Genomic DNA, 23545 nt, shown 5'->3' with positions numbered 1-23545 from the left:
ATAGCTATGAATATACGTGGTCACACACGATTTATCAGCAATGACAGAAACCAATGCTCCACACCTATCATACTCTTATGCTCCATACCTAAGAAGATCAATGGTTGCACACACATCTGTGGTGCATGCAAAGGGTTCATGTAAGAGTTTAATGTTGTTTTTTCTGAGTTTATCGTGGTATAAACTGTCAGTTGCCGACTCACACGGCAAATAACGCCCAAAGGGCATTATGTAAGCTGTGTGAGTCGGCAACTGACAGTTTATACCACGATAAACTCGGGAAAAACACCGTTAAACTCTTATAATTGAAATTTTAATTATTTGTTATGTTATTTTGTTTGCATCATTAAAAAAACAAAAATCTTAATTGAGCGGAGTAATACACGTTTGTGGTTTTTTGTTACGTAGCTATTTATAGCACTTGGGATGTCCAGCTTGATCGCAGTAAGGTCATCATAATACCAGTCCTTCAACCAATGGAAGCCAAATTTATTCAATGACTTTTTTTAAAAAAAATGTAAGAATGTTGTTTTCCTTTAATGCTTACTTCGTGTCTGCCTTCACTGGCAGTGTTTATCTTATGCTGTACACGTGACTCTATTTATAGAAGTTGAAAAGTAGTTCTCCTTACAGTTCATACAGAAATGAACGCAATTCATTTTGATCACGTTATAACATTGTGACCAATGGAAATGTTACTTTCCTTTACCAGCTATTGGCATTGCAATTATGGTTCTATTCTTGCTTAACCCTTTACCTCATACAAGCGTCTTTGGACGCCTCTACTCCATTCGCATGGAAGCGCCTTTTGACGCCTCTGCAAGATTCGCATAGAAGCGCCTTTTGACGCCTGCTGTAAACATCAGCCATTTTGAGATAGTTTTTGTAGCGCCACCTTCGGGGAAAACCCCCCTATTACATACTACATTCATTTCTGCGAATGACAATTACGTCAGATCACGTGGTCGCTATTCATGCACTGGTCGATATCTGCTATTTAAAGTAACTGGGTCGTAATCTCCACTCGACAAAATGGCAGCTGCGGATTTCATTCAGTACGTACGAAGTTTTCACGATTAGAATAACAACCACGAAAGATTCAATAAATTAGGTAAAGGCTCTGATATTAATGTAGGCAGCAATTAGTTTTTATAAATTATCAAATTCAGATGACTTAGTGATATAGACGCACACGAAAACCTTGTAAATTTCGAGTATCGGAAATGGCAGCTACGGTTAGTCACGCGGCCTCACTGACATGACGGTGAACGAGTTCTCTCAAGATTTCGAAGCACATAAAAAAATTCTTCTGTGGAAAATAATTACACAGCTTTAACAATCGGACATTACTCTTAAATTTTTCCACATATAATATATGTGAACCAAAAATGTAAAATGCTTAAAATTGTTGTTAAACGTAACATACACTAAACTGCTTAACAGTTCACAGGCAGGATTTCATTCAGTACTTACGAAGTTTTCACGAGTAGAATCTCAACCACGAAAGATTCAATAACTTTGGTAAAGGCTATGATATTTATTTAAGCAGCAATTAGTTTTTATTGATTATCAAATTCAGATGACTTAGTGATGTAGACGCAGATGAAAAACGTGTAAATTTCGAGTATGGGAAATGACAGCTACGGTCGGTCACGCGGCCTCACTGACATGACGGTGAATGAGTTCTCTCTCGATTTTAAAGCACATTAAATATTCTTCTGTGAAAAATAATTACACAGCTATAACAATCGGACTTTACTCTTCAATTTTTCTATATATAATAGATGTCTACCTTAAACGTAAAATGGTTAAAACTGCTGTTAAACGTAACACCACTACATTGCTTAACAATTCACAGGCATGCCTATGCGGATGCGGTCTGCTAGGTAACAGGTGTTCTATTTATAGCGTGCTGCACTTTGTCACTATGCTCTATGAGGTAAAGGGTTAACAGTGGAACAATGTTAGTCATGTAATAAATTATGAATGTTTCACAGTGATAAGCTTTGATGAAGTAATTATATTAAAAATATTTAGTTATAGTTATCTTTAACAATAATTTTGGCAATAGATCTTTATCATAGGTAATGTAATTTTTGTAACTTTCCGAAAAAGTTAAAAGGACTGTCACATCCATTTTACTTCAGAACAAAGTATTATAAAGTTTATGTATTCTTCGGATATTCATTAGCCAATTTTAAAATGTGTATTGGCTTGTCATATTAGTCCTCTGTGAAGAGAATTTTTGTGTAACTCTACATTAGTTGAAAAAAAGGATTTACACCAAGTCATTGTTCATTCTGTCTCGATTTATTGAAACATTTTGACAGTAGACATTACTACAGTCCAGGAATATGAGTTGGTGATCTGAAACTAAGACAAAGAATACAGGCAAATGGAAAACACTTACTGTGAAGCTATACATTAACAGAAATTACTTTGATGAAAGTACATATTCACAGCTGACACTGGTCAACAACTTTATAGCACTTATTATATATATATATATATATATATATATATATATATATATATATATATATATATATATATATATATATATATAGGTAGGAAAAAGCTTTAATCACATCTTGGGATGGATATATCCAAATTCAAAAAAGCCTTTCCTTTGTCCCTACTTATTTTAATGGAACAGCCCTACAAAAAAATTCAATTACATCATCCAGACTGATTAGTTACACCATCCAGACTGATTATTCACAGCAGAAAATAATTTCAGTTGTCCAGTTTCAAATGTACCTATCCTGAACTTTGGAGGTGAGAGGATCTATGATGAGGGAGTGAAATGAATTTAAATGAATTTTGGTACATTATGTTTTGAATCCAAAAATAACTCCATTCCCCATTCTACGCGCGCACACACACACACACACACACACACATCAAAGTACTGAGAGTACTGATAACTTGAAGGATACCAGTGATGCTAATTTATATCATATTATACTGAAGAACATAACTTGCGATGTTTCTAATCAAGATCTGTTTTACTATCATAAACAAACTGCTTTATCTTTATATTTTTCCAAATCTTCTTTTCCTTATGTCACTAATCAATTAATTCTGATTAACATCTGAAACATTACTGGATGAATTATTGCAGTGATTTCCATTTAAAAGCATTTTCTATTATTTTTCTAGTATTACTATCAGTGGTACAATGATCTGAATGACCATCAAATCTGTTACTATTATTAGTAATACAAATTATGCTTAGCAAATGAGAATGGACACTATGTCATAATATATTGTTGGATTGAAATTCCTCCATGTATTTAATGTGACAAGCACAATAACTATTAGGCGTTTAAATAAACTTGATATTTTCTTCACATAATTTACTAGTGAGAGATGTAGAATCTGAGTAGCTTAATGATACTTGACTCAGTAACAATCTGGCCATTTTTTAAGTAGCAAGAACTATGGTAAATCAGGAAGCTTACCATTCAGACACCTTGAAATAAACAGGTACATGTTCAATTATCGAACTCCCACTTCCCATTAACAACCAAATGCAATAAGCAATGCCTAAGAAATTAATTTAGAGCCAAATATTTACCCCAAATCAGTGAATCGTAATACATGGGTCATAATGACCTACATCTGCAATGATGGCATAATATTTGTTAATTTAGGAATATAACCAAAGGGACTCTTAGTACATATGACAAAAGGGATTTTAGTGTGAGAAAAAGTAAAATATATATCAGTACCAATATCAGGTTTCTAACTAGTAATATGGGTCAGAGGAATATGAAATCAAAGTAGTTCTCTAAAGTTTCAGTCATATTATTTCATTAACATTTTTTTGAAACTTTGTGGAAAATGAATCATAAAGCTGCAGCCAATAAAAAGTTCTCTGAATTTGTATTGGCCACAAGATGATCAAATATACATCATTGAATTTTGTCCCCGCCAACGAAGACCGCAGCACAATATTACCTATTACATTAAAAGTTACCATTTACAAGTAGACATGAAGGTGACCACACCCATTCTTGTAGCTCTTCAATAGATATCATTATGTTCCTAATAACAAAATGATCTAAAAACATTGCTCCTCTTATTGTGTCAATTAAACTTTTGTCCATAATCCACAGATTATGTACACTTTATATATCTTTATATATCATGCAGGTAACAGTTATCACTGGGTAAGGTAATTTGTTTTAAAGCACCTAGATGGAAAAATTATATCTGTTTTCCAAATTCTAATATTAACAATGTCTAAATGGTTAATTCCTGACTATACAGATTCATCCTCACTGATCTTGCTGTTTGACCTTAATAACATTATGACCCAGTTCAGTTAGAAAACAGGTACAATGGTCTGCATTTATCTCACAATTGGTAAATAGACCCTCAGTATAAAGTCTGTAAAATGCTTGCATGCTACTAACCCTTGGGGTGTTTTTTCTCTGTGCACTTTTCCCCAATCAATATGGGATTAAAAGGTCAAACTACATGATCAATCTCACCAATATGCGCCCGAGCACCAGGGTAATAATAGCTAGCTGGGGTTGCATTTTTATTTATATACTTATTGTAATTCATACTCACGTGGTGAATATGACCTTGATCGGGATCTAGACCTGGAGTAGCGACTTTTGCGTTTATAACCACTACCATAATAGGGTGAAGGAGATCGTGCGCTGAAAATAATACAAAATATTTAATCAAAAAGCTGAATCAGTAGTGACTTTCTTCACAAATTATTGAGAAAATCAGCCCCATTGGACCTGAGACCACTCACCTGGAAGACATCTACATAACAGCCAAATGCAATGGCAGCTTGCCAAGAAAACTGACATATGATAATATTTCAATTTTAGCAATGGCACCTAAATTGGATGGTCAGTCATCCATACAAACCTGAAGGGTCTGAAGCCAGGATGCTTTCTGTGAAATTCAGTCAACTTCCATTTAACTTGTTTGTTTAGAAAAAGATGTTTAAAAGTTTGTCATAATTTAGTATGGCCATGATGAACAACATCTTTCAAGCAAAGCTGAAACTTTTTATGCAATTTATTTTTTGTCAAATTTGTTTAAATTCTACTCAGCAGTCAACCAGTTGGATTTTTTTGTGTTTAAAGCAATGTATCAAGATCAGATGCCTGAACAGCATTCTGTATCAAGATGAAACGCTGTTTTTTATCTGAATCCTTTTTGGTCAAATTTATTTCTGTTCAATGGATTTTTTTAAAGTTTTTATTTAAAATGGTTATGTAGCTTTTGAGAAGATTTGAAAATAGCAACTCTTGATAGACAAATGACAAACAGACAGACACCTGACCTTTTGGTTAGGTGAGCTAAAATGATACATCCTACAACTCTTAAGTGCTACTGGTAAGAAGTGATCTTCTTGGTTGCATTCTTTATCACAAACTGCACGTTTTACAAGGATTTACATTTAGTGAGTTAACTCACCCAGTAGGTTTGCCCAGATAAATTCCTGGTGTGGGTGTATGTGCCCTGTTAGTAATGGAATAGTCCACTCTGATTCTCCTTCCATCTATCTCCAGACCATTACACCTGTCTTTAGCCTAAAAGAGTAACAGCAAAATGTAACAAGATATATATACAAAGATATTTATAAATCCACATTTCAATCATGTTCTTCTGAAGATGTTTTTCTAATATATGCAAACAATTTATATCCCACCTCTCTTAATACCTCTGGTATGATAAAATATAACAGTTTCCTACACCTCTATGAATGTTGAGCAATAATACTGCATAAATACAACATAAACAAGCTGAAGTCTCAAAATTATTTTTGCTGTCTTGATTTTCCGTTTCAAAAACTACAATTAACACATATCGAGCCTAAAATGGTTCCAACAGAATCCACCAAGCCATGTGGGGGATGAAAAAACAAGTTGAAATTTAGTAACGTGCCCTTACTTAAACAGACTTTTTAAGAAAAGACCCCAAAAAATAGGCTTAAGGAAAAAAGGTAAAATGTTTTTTGCACATCTACATGAACCACGCTTAGTTACAAAGTAGAAAATGAGGGAAGTTTATGACAAGCTCATCAATGATCATGTGGACATATAGACAGGCACATGTACAGACAGTATCCTCCTCTTTTTCCAAGTGCAGCAACAGTACACAAAGAAAAAAATATTTAGATACAGGCCCAGGGCTGGTGACTATTAAAGAAATCACAAGGCCTGATTCAAATTCCACAAGCCCGGACAACAACTGAATGCCTCTTTAATACAGATGGCTTATGCATTCTCGTTCATGGCAATATGTAATAATTGTTGTTTGCCTACACACATCTAACATCTGTTTATTGGCTTATTTGACTTCATGATCATTTTTTTACCTATGCAAATTTGCACAATAGGCTCACCCACTGCAATCTTCAAATGCACCACAATAGCTATTGTGAACTAATTATGTAAACCATGTAAAGGTGGTTTATACCTGACCTCTTCTCCATTCTAACTGCCCTTATTTAAATGGCTCAAAGGATAGTTTTACATCAGCTAAAATTAGGAATGATTAATGTTTATACATGCTACATGTAATGGGCTTATACTTAAGTTTCTTTTCTGTTCTATTTTGAAGATCACTTCAACTCTTACTTTTCGAAACACGACCGTGCAAGGGGTGTTTGGAATAAAAATCGTCTTTTTCTAATGACATGCTGTGTTATGGCAGGTCAACATATTGAAAAATATTTCTGCATTTCATCAGCATGATTGAAGCTTTTTCTGGTACAAGCCCAACAGGCTTCTCGCTTAGAATATGGGAGTGACCTGATCTAAAATTAGAGAGGCCCCAGGCATTGGGCCATCAGGTTTTTTGAGCATTGTGCTATAATAAAATTCTTCAAGTAGTTTAGAAGTAGAAGCAATTTTCTAAATACTCATTTCTTCAACAATTTTTCTAAAAAGTAAAACAAAAAATTCAGATGAAAATGCAAATTTTTAAAGTAAATTATGTTTCTCAGAGAATAATTACCCAATCCCATTATGTTAGGAATATTAACCTGCTACCATGCTAATCCAACCCTACTAAAAGAGGCAAATCATCATATTTTGTATTTTAAGATAGACAAAGGACAGTAATCTTGCCCATTACTTCCCCTTGATACCACCAGGTGTTGCCAGTTTTTAGCTGAGTGAGACATTAATGAGGATGCTCACATGGCGGGGTGGTTGGGAGGGTTTTTAAGTAATGTGATTGGGTAAGTATTCTCGGAGAAACATAATTTATTTTAAAAATTTGCGTTCTCCTTTGAATACGTTCCCCAATCACATTAGGTTAGGAGAATAAGTAATAGGAGGAGGGGATGCTGAGCATCCTGTCTCATCCTTAGGTATCCTTATGGAGATGAGTGGCTGGATTCCCCATATGAAAGATAACCCATTCTCCTAATGACCCAAGCAATAAAGCCTGAGATCTCTTGATCTGGGACTTGTACATACATGGCTGAGGAGATGAAGCTGAGATCTTCTCACCTACCAAATTTTTCACTGGCAAATCCAGTGAAGCTAATGGGCTGTGTTGACTGGTCTAGTTGGGTCTGGTGGCCATCTGTGCTGCTGACACTGGCCCTACTAGATCCAATGATTGTCTCTGTGACGCTAACTCTCTGAGGTAAAAACTCGAGAAGGTCAACTCTGCATGCCAGCCAACAGCTTGTTTGTCTCAGATTGTGTTTGAAAGTGAAGCTCGCAAATCCTTATGATGCAACTCTGATCTTGAGAGATCTCAGAGTACACCAAGCATATAACCCACTTCAACCACAAAGCAACAGCTTGAGGGGTGATGCCTTGTTTTCCTACCTTGACCAGGAAGAAGTGATATTTGTGCATGTCACAACTTGTCTGTGTGTCTCAAGCAGTTCTTGAGGGCGCAGACATAAGGCTACTCTGATCTGGTGAGATGTCAGAGTACACCAAGCATATGACCCCCTTCAGCCAGGAATAAAGGGTACACCAAGCATGATATCCTGTGTTCTGCCCCTCAGAGATTGCTCGAAACTTCTGAACAGTAAACCATGTGAGAAGAGATGTTACTCATGCCATGACTTGTCTCTGTGAGTCTCAAGTAGTGCTTGAGGGTCCAGACAGGATCTTGCATGGCTGTCTCTCTAAACTCGTCTATGGAAAAGACAGGACGAATGGCAACTCATCAGTTACCTACGAATGGCATCTGATTCTTGGCAATTAGGCCTGGTTGTATAAGGAGGACTAGCAAATGTTATGAACTGAACAGAAGATAGTTTGGGTCAACTGAAAGGCACCTAACACACTGGCACTGCATGTGAAAACTAAAGCTATCAGGAAGCATGACTTGTACGACAGGAACTTCAGTGAAGCATGAGCAAGAGGGCCAAGCTTGAGTTGAGCCAAGTTAGAACCCAAGACAAATTCCATCTTGGAAACAATGTTATGGATTTTGGGTGCTTAAAATCTAATTGTCTAACAGATCTGAGAGATCTTTATTTTGCCCAATGCCACATCTGGTATGATGTCGGAACATGTCCAAGGTCATTGATCCCTGAGGACACAAACAGAATCTTGCATGGCTCCTGTTCTCAACCTATGGAAGAAAGCAAGCTGGAAAACTGATTGACTACCAACAAATGGTAATATGTTCTGGGCTACGAATCCTGATGGTATATTGAGAACCACCGAACCCTCCAATCTGAACTGAAGAGAATTCTGGTGAACATAAAGGGTGATGCAGCCCTCTTACCTTCTTATCAGTAAACATGGTCTGTGTAGGCTAGAAGTTTAATGGGGTTCAAATCTAGCCAATTTAAAAAAACTTGATAGGATCCCTCTGGAGACAAAAAAGGGATATTGGCTAAGAAGGCCAATATTGTCTAGAAGATCTGACATGTCTCTATCCCCCCAAAACAAGTTCCCATGATGCCAGAATTTGTCCAATATCATAGGGCCAGAGCCTTTGGTAGCAACTTGGGTCCAACTGTTTCTCCTCCAGAACAGAGCCACAGAAAGTTGGCCATTATCAGAAGCACTCATATATATATGGTTGCTCTCGAGATTCTCCCCACAAATGAAGGTTCCAAGTCCAATTCACAAGGCTGTGCTGGTAAAGGCTGAGCATGTAGAAGAAGAGGGCAGTCGATTCAGGTTGGCCAAATCTTCCTGGGTTTAGTATCATTGGGAAAAATAGATCAATGATACAGTGCTTGTGCCCTTAATGAGGGGTTATTGGAGTCATCTTACCATTCTGACCCAATGATTGTAGCAACATAGGAGGGCTGGCACAGGCCCACAATCCCTCCTCCATGGCTGACTGTGCATTTCATGGCCCAAGCTGCTGTATCTGGAACTGGGGGATGAAAGTGGGTAGCTGTTGATTCCACCTAGTCACCAAGCAGTCAATCATCAGATGTCCTTGAATTGTGTGAATTCGAGTCATAACCAACTGATGGAGGGACATTCCATGTGAAGGACATGACCCCTTCTGGACTGATTCTTGGTGAAGCCACTGATGAAGCCAGAATGTGTCTGAATTGTATGTTGATATGGAGATTGTTGCAGCCACATAGAAAAATGCCAAATCTGAAAGCCCAGAGTTGATGAGGGAAAAACAGTTTGTTGATAACGGTGTGTTGGTAAACGTGGAAACTGTCAACAGACGGGCTGGACAGGGAAGTGGAAGTATACATCTGTCAGATCAAGACTAACAGAGAGGCGGAATGACATTGCCTTCCTCATCTTGAATATGGTGAGGAGACCCCAGTCGAGAATGGGCTTCCACCTGCTGTTTGCATGCCAAAAGCAAGTATTAAGTAACTCATTGGGGAATGTGTCCTTAGCACAAACTCCCACACCTTTTATGAGCAAACGTATCCTCTGTTATCAAAAGGCATCCATCTCCTGATATGACAGTGTATCTTGTGGAGGGGCATGGGAATTGTTGATGAATGAAACCCGAAGCCCCTCAAACTGATCTGGTAAAGCTGCCCCCCATTCTGAGGGAACAGGGATGTCCAGTGAGCTCAAAATCAGTTTCATACAGCCACTGTACTATTGTGTGTGGGTGCACATGTGACTATCGATGATTCGTTCTGCTGCGTTCTCAACTGGCTTGGCTTCAAACTCGGCATAAGTTATGCCTAGTGGCTTTGACAACTCTGCTAAGTCGTATCTGGCAAGACACAAGCTCTCCCTTGAGTATAAGCCAAGATGACTCTAATATTCGGCAGCCCTTACTACATATTACAGATGCTGTATGTCATAATGTGTACATAACATAACAAGGCAGGAGTCCTGGCAGGGTTCCATTCTTTGAAATTGCATATAAATCGATTAAATAAATATTCTGCGGAACAACACAAAAGACAGAAACTAAAACAAAATCTAATGGCTGAAATTACTAGGTTGCCAAAACACTGCCATAACTAGCAGATTATAAACATGTCATATCATAAATGTATGTCCTATATTTAGTTCAAGCAAATGCATAGTTAATAGAGAAGGGACAATGTGTACAAACTATAAACCGAACCACAGTCATGGTAGGCTACAAGAAACTAGCAATGTGTTGAAATACTACTGAAACAAAACACTGTCGTAACCACATGTTACAGACGCTGCGACAGAAACCATGTACATAACATAAAACAGTAGTCATGGTAAACATCCATGCTCTGAAATGTTGTTGTTGCTGTTGTAGGGTTTAACGCCATTTTTCAGCACACGATAGGCTATACATGGCAGCCAGTATCAATGGTGGTGTGTGATGTGATGTGATTTGGATTTTTAACGTAGCTTTAACAATTTTCCAGTCATATCGCTACAGTCATATTAATGGTGGAGGAAGAAACCGGGAAATCCCCAGAAAGAACCAACGACCCTCAAAAAGCTACTGGCAAGCTTTCTCACATACCCACATTGGCTGAATCCAAGACTCGAACCCACGCAGAGGTGAGATGGCAGTGATCTGTAACAGAGAGTGCGTTAGACCACTCGGCCACTCGGGGCCCCTGCTCTGAAATGGCCTGTAGAACATTTACTTGATATATGCTAAAATGACACGAGACACATAAAATAAAGTATAAACTAGTAATGTGCTAAATTACTAGGTCACTAAAAACACTGTCGTAACTAACAAATTGACGAAGCGTTATATCAGAAACCTATGGCCCTGTTTAAAACTTTTGCTGCATGCTTGGTTAATATTAATTCCATCAAAACAGCATGAAATACAAATAAATTAAGGATAATTATCAAGCAGGACTTCAGAATTTCGCTATTAGAAGCCTCATAGCAGACATAGTAAGCAATAAAGTCAGATGTAAACTAACCAGTAATGACCTTGTGTAAGGTCAATGATAGTGAGGTGGGACAATGGTGGTCCTACAAGACAAAGTCCCGACAAGTGACAAAACTCTTAAAATATTGTCAGAAATTGTAAAATAAAGCATACAACCTGCAGTAGATCGATAAATCCGCATTAGAAATGCAAAATGAAGAGTGGATGGGTCAAAATGGACACAAAATGGGCTGGACTGTCAGAGGCTACTGTACTGCATGTGTCTCAGCACACAGCGAAGCTAAAAATCTTGCGACACCTGGTGGTATCAAGGGGAGGTAATGGGAAAGAGTTCCTACTCTTTGTCTATCTAAATATAGACAATAAGATGATTTGCATCTTTTAGTAGGGCTGGATTTGCAAGGTAACAGGCTCATATTCCTAACGTAAGTGATTGAAGATTGTATTCGAGGCAGAAAAGTAAAATCTTACTGTACATCTACAACAACCACATATCTAGCCTACAATGTTCCAACAAAATCCCACAAATGGTATCAAAGAAGTGATGATCATCTTAGTCCACAAATATGACTTTTCTTTGATAGGTTTTCAGGAAATTTTCAAACAATGAGCAAAAAAAGGAAGCTTTTCTTGCACATCAATACCAACCATACATCTAGAACAAAATGCTCTAGCATGGAATGGGAAACAAACTGAAATTCTCAAAATACCCAATTATAAAAAAAAAAAAAAAAGAAAGTTTTGAAAAAAGGGCCAGAGAAAACAAGGCAAACCCTATTACACAGGCTACATACACATTACAACTCACATGATTTTTTCATTTTCTCCTCATACTGTGGTAGGGGTGAAGAGAGCATAGGGAAATTAAGTAAAAATAACCCATCCAACATCTCCCAACATGTCCTGAAGGAGTGTCTGCATCTTCTTGTGGAGAATAGCCCTGCGTACCATGCCTTGCACTGAGAAATGGACATGGTGTTAAAGTTGGTAATTTACCATTTATGACCCCAGCATGTATGCACTAAACAATGAAAATACAATCTATCAAATCACAGAATTCTTTTGCAATAAAGATGGAGAGAAAGCGAGGTGCTCAAAACTGAATGAAAATCCATACTCAGGGTTCATACACCTTTGGTGTGACAAGTTCAAGGACTTTCAAGGACTTTATCCAATTTTTTCCAATCGCCATTTAAAGGATTAGTAAGAATATTGCAATTTCCTGACAAGGGGCATCTTAATATTTGTGCAATAGGCTTGAGACTTTATAACAGAGATCAAAAAACAAATCTTAGGAGAATAACAACACTTTTTATTTGTAAGAAAAACATAAATTCAGATCTTTATAAGAACAAAAAAAACCCATAGATTACAAAGCAAATGAGGTACACTAGGTTCAACAGTTCTTTCGACATGTAGCATCATGTCTCACCCAGTCTCATTATCCTGACACCAGACCGACCAGTCCTAACACTAACATCTTAATGCTGAGCAACAAGCAAGGTAGCTGCTAGTACCATTTTTATAAGTCTTTGGTAGGACTTGAAGAGGATTTCAACCCACAGCCTCCTGCATCTGAGGCAGATGCTCTAACCACTTAAGCCACCAGAGTAGCCAAATACATTAAAAAATACTCAGTGTTTGTGTGATTTAGATTTTTAACGTGACTCTAGCACAATGTCTCACCAGGCTGACCAGTCCTAACATTAACCTTTTAATTTTAAGTGCCTAGCATGGCACCTGTTAGTACCATTTTTATAAGTCATTGGTATGACTCAGCTGGGGTTCGAACCAAATAACCTCATGCATCCCAGGCAGACGTTCTAACCACCAGGCCACTGGAGCAGTCAAAGAAAAAGGAAATTTAAAAAAAAACTGAATAAATAGCAAAATGCAAATCTAGACCACTAGTTGAATAAGTGTACTAATTTTCAAGGAGATATTTTGAGAAGTTTGACACAAACAGCTTATGGTCATATTCTTGTGACCTGTGTTATTACCATAATCAGCCAATCAGAAAAAGTCTTATAACTTTACAATTGTGAGACTGAGAAGTATGGTTGAAGAGCATGTATGCCAAATAATGTTTCACTTTTAGATTTTTGAAAGCTGCATTTCGATTGGCTAATTCAAAAGTCACCAGAACATTAATCCTAAGCAGTCACTGTCAGATCTTCTGATTGGACGCCGCAACAGCTACCATATATACTCACCAGTCCAACTGCAAATAACATAGCATAATTTGCCAGCAGATCAGGGTCTATGTTGTTTGTTCTATTGATTAATGCAAACTGCATAGAACCAGATCAACCAGAACTGTATGCAACAGTAGATCTGGGTCTGTGCACTTTGCAGTTGGACATATAACCAAGTATAAATGGGGGATGGTGGTTGCAGCAGGTGGAGAATATAGACTAATGAAAGAAAATTAAGAAAGCTACAAACATATGGACTTGCACAACATCACACCCCTTTCAACAAATCATTAAATAAGAATGAGGCACAAACATCTTACCTCAATACTGTCATCTATGTTTTTGAAGTAGACAAAAGCAAAACCCCTTGAGCGGCCAGTCTGGAAAGAAAAGCATTTAATTCAATACAACAATACAAAAAACAGACTAAAATGAACTTTGTGATTCTATAAGCAACACTATAATCAGAGTAGCTTGACATACATTTCTAACCGAATAAACATGCAAATCAACTGTAACTTTCATTATAAATTTTTTAAAACATTTTAAAGTAAACATTTATGTTTAGACAGAACAGCCCTCCTTTTTTAGACTGAGTAGTTGATTATACATCAAATTTTGATTACTTTATCAAAAAATCACAAATTATATGTGTAATAATGTATGTAATAAAGACAGAGTAATATATTTATTTCATTCTAATTCTTTTCATTTTGATAACTACTGAACTGTTTGTTACTTTCATTCATTCAATGGACTTTATTGATTATGAGAAGGAAAAACCACAAAATTTACTCACAGGCACTAAACTTCTTTTGTTTTACTTTTAGTATCATTACTGTATATACGAATGGAACTGCAAACTACATAGACCCAGATCTATCAAATGTATGTGCCAGCAGATCTGAGTCTATGCAGTTTGTTAGGAGTAATCAGAAGAACAAACAACACAGACTGATCCTGATCTACAGGTGCATTAGGCCATCTGTTCAGAAGTGATAAGATTTTCAAGAGGGCCACATCTTCTATATTGGATAAGGAGTGTATTTATTTAGCACCAACCTCTGCATGAGCTGAAATCAAAATTACCAATTTTGTCCCAGTAAAACAGGTTTGAGATTACGTACCCAATCAAAATACCATAGGACAACTACTACTACATACCAAATTCAGCCCTCCCAGATAAAGAAGCTAAATGTCACCCACCCCGCCTAAGTGGTGGCTGGGCAGAATGAAGGCATAGGGAATTGCACACATATAAAAAATACTTGTAGCCGAACTTATCATGAAGTCACATAGGCTACCTGTGCAAGTGACTAAGTGCTATTAAATGTGAGAAGATGACAAAGTGTTAGAAAATGGAAAGTTAGAGCTGTGTCAGACATTGGGACGAGAGAAGTTGCAAATAGTTACTGAGTATACTTTCCTCAAAGATGAAAATACTCTCCAACTTGTAACAGTATGCTTCCAAGTTGAATCTGGCTTTTGCAAGGTGGTGAAAGTGTGCTTCTTAGAATGAGTAGAAGTAATAAATGGGATATTCACGGGTTCTGCCACCAATCCCTATACCAAGGGGAGATTACTTTGCCTGACCACCACCTAGGTGGGCATATAACTTTTAGCTAAAGTATTATCTAGGTGGGCTGGATTTGCAAGGTAGTAGTTTCCCTATGGAATTATGTTTCTGTAATGTATTTAAAGAAGAATCATAAAATTCCAGGAAATACTTTGGAAGAAGTTGTGATACCAAGCAACTGCTAATATACAATGATGATGAATGACTGATGGAGGTCCATGCATAAGCTCTTTTGGTCTTTGACCATCGAAACTATAAATCTAGCTGGCCCAGCAAGTTTGTTTTAACGATGAATGTCACTCGCTCACTCATGCTGTTCCAACTGGCCTCGTGAATGGGATCGAGACAATACTACCATGCTATAAAAATGTATTCATAATCCTTACCTGTACTTTTTAATATTTTTTTAAGTTTTCTCAAGTTATGTCAACTTTTGATGTATAACAGATCCACTGAGATGAGGCAAACAACCTAAGTCTAACTTTCAATTAATGAGATAATGCCATTACCAGCTTTATATTAATTATCTGCAATTGTAAAACTGCTATTGTAGTCATAAAATGTGAATACCTCCAAAATTTAATCACATGCCTAATTATTTTTCAGTTTTCAAAGAATTTAAAATTTTAAATCAGCTGTAAGCAAATGATCCTGAAAATGTAATCATGCTGTAATCTCCATGTATTTTTATAACAGCATATTTGTTGACTGTAACTAATAACATTACAATTACTTAGAAAATTAGTAATCAAATTCAGGCCATTACAATTACCCCAATTCTGGCTAGTCCACCAGAAATAATCTAGTAGCTCAGCATACCTTAAATACAGTTGCCCAGAGAATGCAGTCAACTCTAAATCTGTTCACTTTAAAATGTTGCATTTTCCTTGTCATGACTGATTATAACTGCATTCCCTTGTAAAATATCATTAGTGTGTTTTTGTGTGTTGGTTTGTTTTTATTTTTAACGTAGCTTTAACAATTTTTCAGTCATATCGCTACAATGTCTGCAGTGTGACAGTTTATAGTAATGTTTAGTACTGGGGCATACCGCAGACATGTAGCATCATGTCCCACCCAGTCTCATTATCCTGACACCAGACCGACCAGTCCTAACACTGATGTCTTAATGCTGAGCAACAAGCAAGGTAGCTGCTAGTACCATTTTTATAAGTCTTTGGTATGAGTCAGCCGGGGTTCAAACCCACATCCTCCTGCATTTGATGCAGATGCTCTAACCACTAGGTCACCGGAGCAGTCCAAAAACAAACAAAAAATATCATTATCTGTATTTTGAAAATTGTACATCAAGTCACAGCCATCAATTGGTAGCTCAATATTCTGCCAGTATCAAAACAAACAAAAAAAAAAACAGCCCAGACCCTAGAATATTACGTCTTTGACCACTATAAACATTCATATATTCTCTGCAACAACAAAGAAGAAAGAATTTGTTGCTTAACTCCAACTGACCTGTCTGTCATACACAATCTGTACCTCCTCTAGCTCACCATACCGGCTGAACACATCTCGTAGTGTCCGTTCCTGGGTGTAGAGACTGAGACCAAACACACCACAACACTTACTGGGCTCAGGGTCATCCTGCAAACAAAGGACAATAGTAAACGACAGCAGTATTTTACAGAACCAAAATCTGGAATTATTTTATCTACAATTTCACTCTTAATATGCTGCAGTTAGAAAAAAGACAAGAACAAAGTTAACTATCTATTTCTGGAGAAAACGAAAATTTGTTTGAGTCATTATGGTATGGCAAGGAATCTACTTCCTACAGATGGCCTACGGATGTTTAATTCACATGGTATAAACAGAGGAGTGACTCTTTCATTCTAACATCTCTCTGATGTAAAAACTGGATCTTTGGCTTTAGAACATTTGGATAAATATTTTAAATTCTCATGAATTTATGAAGAAGAGTACATGTGTCTTACATGAATCAGACGACTTACTCTGTTTCCAAAGTGTCGACGCCTGGATGACATTGGCGACTTACTGCGACTGCGATAATTGCTGTATCTGTCTCTGTGGTTCCTGTCAGATGGAGACCTGCTGCAGAACAAAAAGAAAACAAACTATAAGGACATCAGTAGATGCTAACCTAACAAACCCACACACATATATCCTACCATGCTGAATAATTGCTAACCGCTTTTATCTAGCACGTAAGTAATTGATTTTCTGGGGAAGACAACTCCACTCTTCTACATATCACATACTATGCCTCTCCCTCAATAACTTGTGTACAACAGGGTCCAAAAAGCGCAAACTGCAGTATGAGTAACGATTAAAGAGGAGATGTCATCCCAGCTGTGCATATATGGTGTGTGGGTGTGTGTTCATAATAAAACAGCAACAAACAACCATCACCAGTTCAACTAAAATTTTTTTTAATGTTCTATTTGTAAAATACTAATGCTGCTATTTCATTACAAGTAATACTGGCATTTCTGTTTATCCTTGGGCAAACCTCTATGATAATGTTTATAACAGTCTTCAATTGAAATAAGTTGACCTGACACATTAAAGTGACTGCTAGCTCTTACATGGGTATGATTTGCATAGCTTTTAACTTTACTTAAAATTCAGATTTGATGCAAAAGGTATAATTAGCATAATAATATAAAGTAGGTCTACTTTTAACTGATTGCAACCATACAAAAAAAAACACTTCCACAAATCACAGATCAAAACAGTCCACACTAAAATAGGTCCTCAGAAATGCTTGGAAACATAGTTGTGACAGTAAACTGACTTTTCATGTTTGAATACAAGAAGGCATACTGCATGTATGATCATACTGAAGGCAAATTAAAAGATGAACTAAAACATGAATTTCAAATGACAAAACTTATTTAATTGGTCTTTATTTCTTAAAGTTCTATCACAGTAAGCATGACTGACAATTTCATGGATTGAAATATAGTTGAATTTTGTTATTTACAGCACCGTGTGATTCTTTCCTAAAAAGAATATTTTACTTCATATTAAATGTTGCAAACTTAATGATGTTTATTCAAATTATCAGGTACTAATTGCTATTTTCAACAATAAAAAAGTGATATATCATCATCAGTAATGAAGTTAGTGGCTGGGGACAGTATAATAAGTAATGTTTCACATGTGCAGAGATAGTTTTGACAATAATCACACAAATTTACTCAACAAATGGATGAGTGGTTTAGCATGTGTCCATTTACAATGCAAACATTTACTGGCCCTTGTGAAGTGCAGGATGTTGAAAGGTACTCAATTAGCATAACAGATCAGTTAACCATTAAATGGAATGCTGACTCGCTACTACTTCTTGACTGTTATGAAAGCATCCAGTGGTAATTTTCATTGCTCCAATGGAATATTGATGGCTGGGTCTTGGAAATCTGCTGGCAAAAGTCAATAACAGCAGATTAACATTAATTTCAGGCCATGTGGCAATCCCCCCCCCCCCCCGTAGTTCAGGAGGCGCAGTGATACGCTGATGCCAATGGACTGACGGGCAATAAAAAACATACCACCCCATCAAGCTTTTCTGGTCTATGAAAGGTAAATGTATTCATAAAAAAATTTAAGTAGTGATTTTAACTCTTATCATAATTATAATCATTATAGTCATATTTGAAAACAATAGAGAAATTAGAGATATATGATTGTTGATTGCAACCCAAAATTAAAAAGCAATCAAAATTTTGCTGGCCATTTCTGAAGACTGCAAGCTTGCCAAGCCCATGCAATCCATGTCTGAATGTAGAAATAAACAAAGTAAACAACTAAAATTCACAATCATTAAACTAATCAAATGTGTTGTGCTCTAAATGTATTAACAAAAATGTTAAAATCTCATTATTTTCTTACCAAAACAGTCATTGATTTGAAAAAATACAATAGTTTGAAGCACTATATTTGCAAGATAATTTGGAAAATGTTGCTATCCTAAAACTTATTGTAAAATTCAATACCTTCTTTTATCAATAATAATGTGCAACCATTAATTGCACTAGCATGAAATAGAGAAAAAACCCATGCAAATCAACTGTAATTTTCATTATAAATTTTTTGAAACATTTTGAAGTAAAATATACCTCTCCTTTGACAACCTGCACACAATGGGGTCCATAAAACACAGACCACACTATACTCAAGGGCAGGAGTTACCAAAGGGAACTCTGAAAATGAAGGGGGTACCATCCCAGCTGGACAATGAGAAGACAGTGGAAGTGTAGACATAAAAAAAAGACTGGGGGTGGGGGTATAGCTGTGTTATTTAATGGGTATATACTAGTTTTATAATCATGATGGGAATAATTGTCAATAAATAGCTTAATCTAATGGTTTGTTTGTAACATAAACAATCTCTGCAAGATCATGAAACACAATTTCAAAGTTTCAAAACATCAGGTACATGTGACCCTGCCACACACTGTATAATACGTCACACCTTTTCTGCACAACAAAACAAAATTCCTTTTGTTCAAAAAGTAAATGTTTGTTTCGCAAAAAAATCATGAACACTGAAACTCAGTCTTTTAAAATTGTCTTATTAGTCAAATACTGATGCCACAATTTCATTCCAAGTAATAATGAAACTTCTGCTTATCCTTGAGCAAATCTCGGAGCACCAATTCAGGAATTTTAAGTTCACTAAAACTCTGGAAACTTGCTTATCCATAACGACACATAGTTATCAAACAAAGCTTTGAATTTATAGTTGCCTTGCTATTTTTGATCACTTTCATAATTTAAGGTAGTTGAATTATTTCTTATTTATAACAGAATTGATCTGACACACAACCGTGATTACTAGCTCTTATGCAGGTACAATCTGCATGCCGCTTGCCTGAAACTCTTTTTAAACTCCATTCCCTTTATTTGATTTTATCCAAAAGACATATTAACATGAAAAATACAAAGCAGGTCTGCTTTTACTTGAGTGTAACAATACAACAAATATGTCAGCAAATCGGCGATCATAAAAGAGTTGACAGTTAATCAGGTGCTCACAGTGATACCCAGTCAGAGTTTTGATGGTACACTGACACTGTTCACTTTTTAATACAAGAGGAAATATGGTATTTGTGATGTTTAAACTGAACTGAATTAAAATATAATTTTAAAACACAAATTTAACTCAACAAAACTTCATTTAAATTGTTGCCATCAGCAGGAATTACAGACATTTTCACAGATCAAAATTTTATCACTATTTACAGTGTACTGAGAAAGAAAATGTATTGTCGCTAGGAGTTGAAAATTTCATGATGTTGATTCTGTTACAAGCTTTATAAAACAAAGCATTTGCCTAGAATACAAAGTGAAAATGAGAAGAAAAAAACATACAGTATTACAAATTAAATCCCAAAAGAATCAAAGAATTACAGACACAAATCCTTGTATTATCCTGGCACCAATTTATCCTGACACCAGGCCAACCAGTCCTAACACTTAATGCTGAGCACCAAGCAAGGCAGCTGTTAGCACCATGACCTGGCACCTGAGGTGGATGCTCTAACCACTAGACCACTGGAGCGGTTCATTTCACTCATGAAGTGGAAACATTTATATTGTCACTTGAGGCTTTGCTGGATGACAGCATGTTTTCACTTATAAAACAGTTGCTTATATCTACCAAATAATAGCAGATAGTCATTATTCATCCTATGATAAACTCAAGACCCACCTTGGGGATTGGATAGACCCATATCTGCCATTATATAATGCACCATGAAATCTGAGGACCGCTCCGGTGGCCTAGTGGTTAGTGCCTCCACCTCAGATGTGGGAGGCTGTAGGTTTGATGCCCGGCCAAGTCATACCAAAGACTTACAAAAATGGTACTAACAGCTGCCTCGCTTGGTGCTCAGCATTAAGAGGTTAGTGTTAGGACTGGTCGTCCTGGTGTAATGATAATGTGACTGGGTGGGACATCATGCACATGTCTGCGACATGATGCCCCAGTTAAAAATCCAAATCACACAAACACACACAAATCAGGGCTATAGAGTTTGTCAGAAGAACTTTGTAGAACAAATGAAATGGATTTACATCTGATCTTTTGTCACTGATACAACTTCAAAAATAAGGATGCTAGCAGTTGGCAGTTACTTTCAGTGCAAAAAATATCTGGCAACAGGACATCACACCTGCCAACCCTGACAAGAAAGTCTCAGTAAGGCAGTTGAATATTTTTCTGTAAGTATGACCAGTTTTCAGTAAGACTAACAAAATGTCATAAACTGCTTCTGTAAAGCTGGAAAACATTTAAAAGTTCAGTATTCAAAACATAAAGCGATAGTAAACATTACGTTCAACTGAAAAGTTTATAAAGTGCATGTGGACCTTATTTACCACTAATACAGTTGCACAAACTTCAGTTCCAAACCATATGCAACTCAATGGCTTGTTGCTATCTTTCAACATGACGTAAAACTTGGAAATTTATTTTCTCCATTTCACATGACGATGGCAATCCTATCTCCCGCCACAAGAGATACTCAAATTAATGTGATGATGTGATGTCCTATAAACATAACTGTGTTCCTTCCTGCTTTTATACACAAGAATCTGAATCCTCCTTTTTATTCTTCTGTGCTGATTATTAACACTTTTTAAGTGACTTAATTTCCATTTCATCTGCAACATGCATCACTTGCTGGATGCCATTTTAAAAAAATTATGTAATCAAGAGTTTAATCATTCATATGCTTTGCATGAAAAAATATGTGCAGTTTAAAGCATCTGAGGTACTGCTGTAAAGTTAGTCTGGTTCCCTGTCTAATTCCACTATTCTAATATGAAACCCAGATCCAAAAATAACTCAGAAGAAACGATTATCTGGACTTTTCGGCAACAATCATTGTTCCATAGGTTTTGCTTTTATTCTGCAAGTCTTTATTTTAAGGGCCAATTTCATTAATATTCACAGCAAAATCTTAAGGGTTGGCAGGTCTGGGACAAGTATGACAACTGTCAAATCATGTAAATTGGTATAATTGTTAAAAATCCAAAATAATCATCTGAAATTTTTCTTTTTATAGACTTTGGTGGTAACTAGTGTCCACACATATTATCATGGTACCATACTAAAACCACAAGAGGATGAGACAGACACTTGATAAACCCCACTATGGTACACTACAAAGTTTTTCCTGTATTCACCTTGAAAAAAAATATAATGTGCACAACAACTGCCGGCATTCAAGTTGATCTTTGTTAGGTTTTGCTTTTACATTTATGCACAAGCAGAATTTAACAAGCATTAGTGGCCTTTAAATTCTAAAGTATTCAATCATTAATACAAATGACTAAGTTAAGTCCAAAATCAAACTGCAGATTCAGATATGCCATCACATAATGCACAAACAGATCTGGGTCTATGCATTTTTTAAGAATAATCTGTAAAACCAACAATACACACCCTGTTCTTCTGGTGCACTACGTGAAAGTAGATCTGGATCTATGCTGTTTTCAGTTGGACTCTACTTCTAAGCAAGTACTTATGGTAAAGTGAATATAAAATTATTTGTCATTATTAATTCTTTTGAATTCATGGTTGCTACAAAATTCAAGGACCAAATTAACAATAACCCTTCTGTGAAAAACCCTTACCCAATCCAAAAATTTAAGAAACAATTAAAAAATATAATTTATCATAAAACCATAAAAATTAACATCCAAAAAACTACCTTAAAAAATGTATACTCACCTCCTGCTTCGAGACCTGAAAAGAAAACATTTTTAAAAAAGAGATGTACAAAGAGATAGAATTGCTAGAAATAAATGTATAATATGTACAGCATGTGAAACCATATTAACAAATATTAAATTAATCATTGCGCATTCTTAGAAGTGCAAGTGCCCATAGGTGAGACATCTAGAGGTCCAAGATACGAGCCTTGGTTGTTAGTTCACATCCAGAGTAGCAGTGTTTGTTTTTATTTCACTGGACTGTTTAACAAAAATAGTTTTTTTTCTGTAAGAGTTTTGTATTCAGGTTAGACTTTAAACTCACTGTACTATATGTTCCATCACTTTACAAACACTGTTAACTTGGCTATGTTCAAGCAAAATAATAATAATAACTGGAGGAAAAAAAGGTATATTGTCCATGTATCACAAGTTTCCAAAACATTCATTTTTCCTTTGCCACAAACACTATCATTTCAGGAGGACCCCTTTAAGTGATAGGTGTTTGTAATGCCTAACTACACTCAATCTTTGCCTTGGTGACTTAGACATTTATAAAAATACCAGCATCATCAAACATTTGGTGAAAGCATCATCTGGAAAACTGGAAGAATCTATTCAAGATGAATGGGTGCCATATTTGATGTCGTATTGGTATCATTTTTAACAAGAGTACTGTGAACAGTATATCTTACATTCTTGCTACATTTTAATAAACCTCAATGCAGAGAAATGCAATTTTTGTGCAAAACCCATTTTTAGTCTTCCAATTACAGTGACCTTTACG

The 23545-nt window shown here is 36.3% G+C and overlaps 1 protein-coding gene across 4 annotated transcripts in view; it reads right to left on the bottom strand.

The window, feature by feature from the left end:
- LOC149776216 (uncharacterized) overlaps nt 1–23545 on the bottom strand; it is a 51909-nt gene that overhangs the window by 19258 nt on the left and 9106 nt on the right. For all 4 annotated transcript variants that reach the window (XR_016416254.1, XM_089942601.1, XM_089942603.1 and 1 more), the window contains exons 4-9: nt 22778–22792; nt 17031–17130; nt 16534–16662; nt 13805–13864; nt 5449–5564; nt 4582–4673 (exon numbers count right to left, since the gene is read on the bottom strand). Coding sequence is in view for 3 of the 4 variants with exons in the window: in XM_089942601.1 (XP_089798727.1) it covers nt 4582–4673; nt 5449–5564; nt 13805–13864; nt 16534–16662; nt 17031–17130; nt 22778–22792 (512 nt within the window). In the remaining variant the exon portion in view is untranslated. The remainder of the gene's footprint in view (nt 1–4581; nt 4674–5448; nt 5565–13804; nt 13865–16533; nt 16663–17030; nt 17131–22777; nt 22793–23545) is intronic.

This window comes from Sinohyriopsis cumingii, chromosome 18 (assembly GCF_028554795.1).
Source record: "Sinohyriopsis cumingii isolate HCF-2022 chromosome 18, ASM2855479v2, whole genome shotgun sequence".
In the NCBI taxonomy this organism is placed as follows: domain Eukaryota; kingdom Metazoa; phylum Mollusca; class Bivalvia; order Unionida; family Unionidae; genus Sinohyriopsis; species Sinohyriopsis cumingii.
The sequence above is the reverse complement of the archived record's forward strand: the minus strand, read 5'-3'. Positions and strand labels throughout refer to the sequence as shown.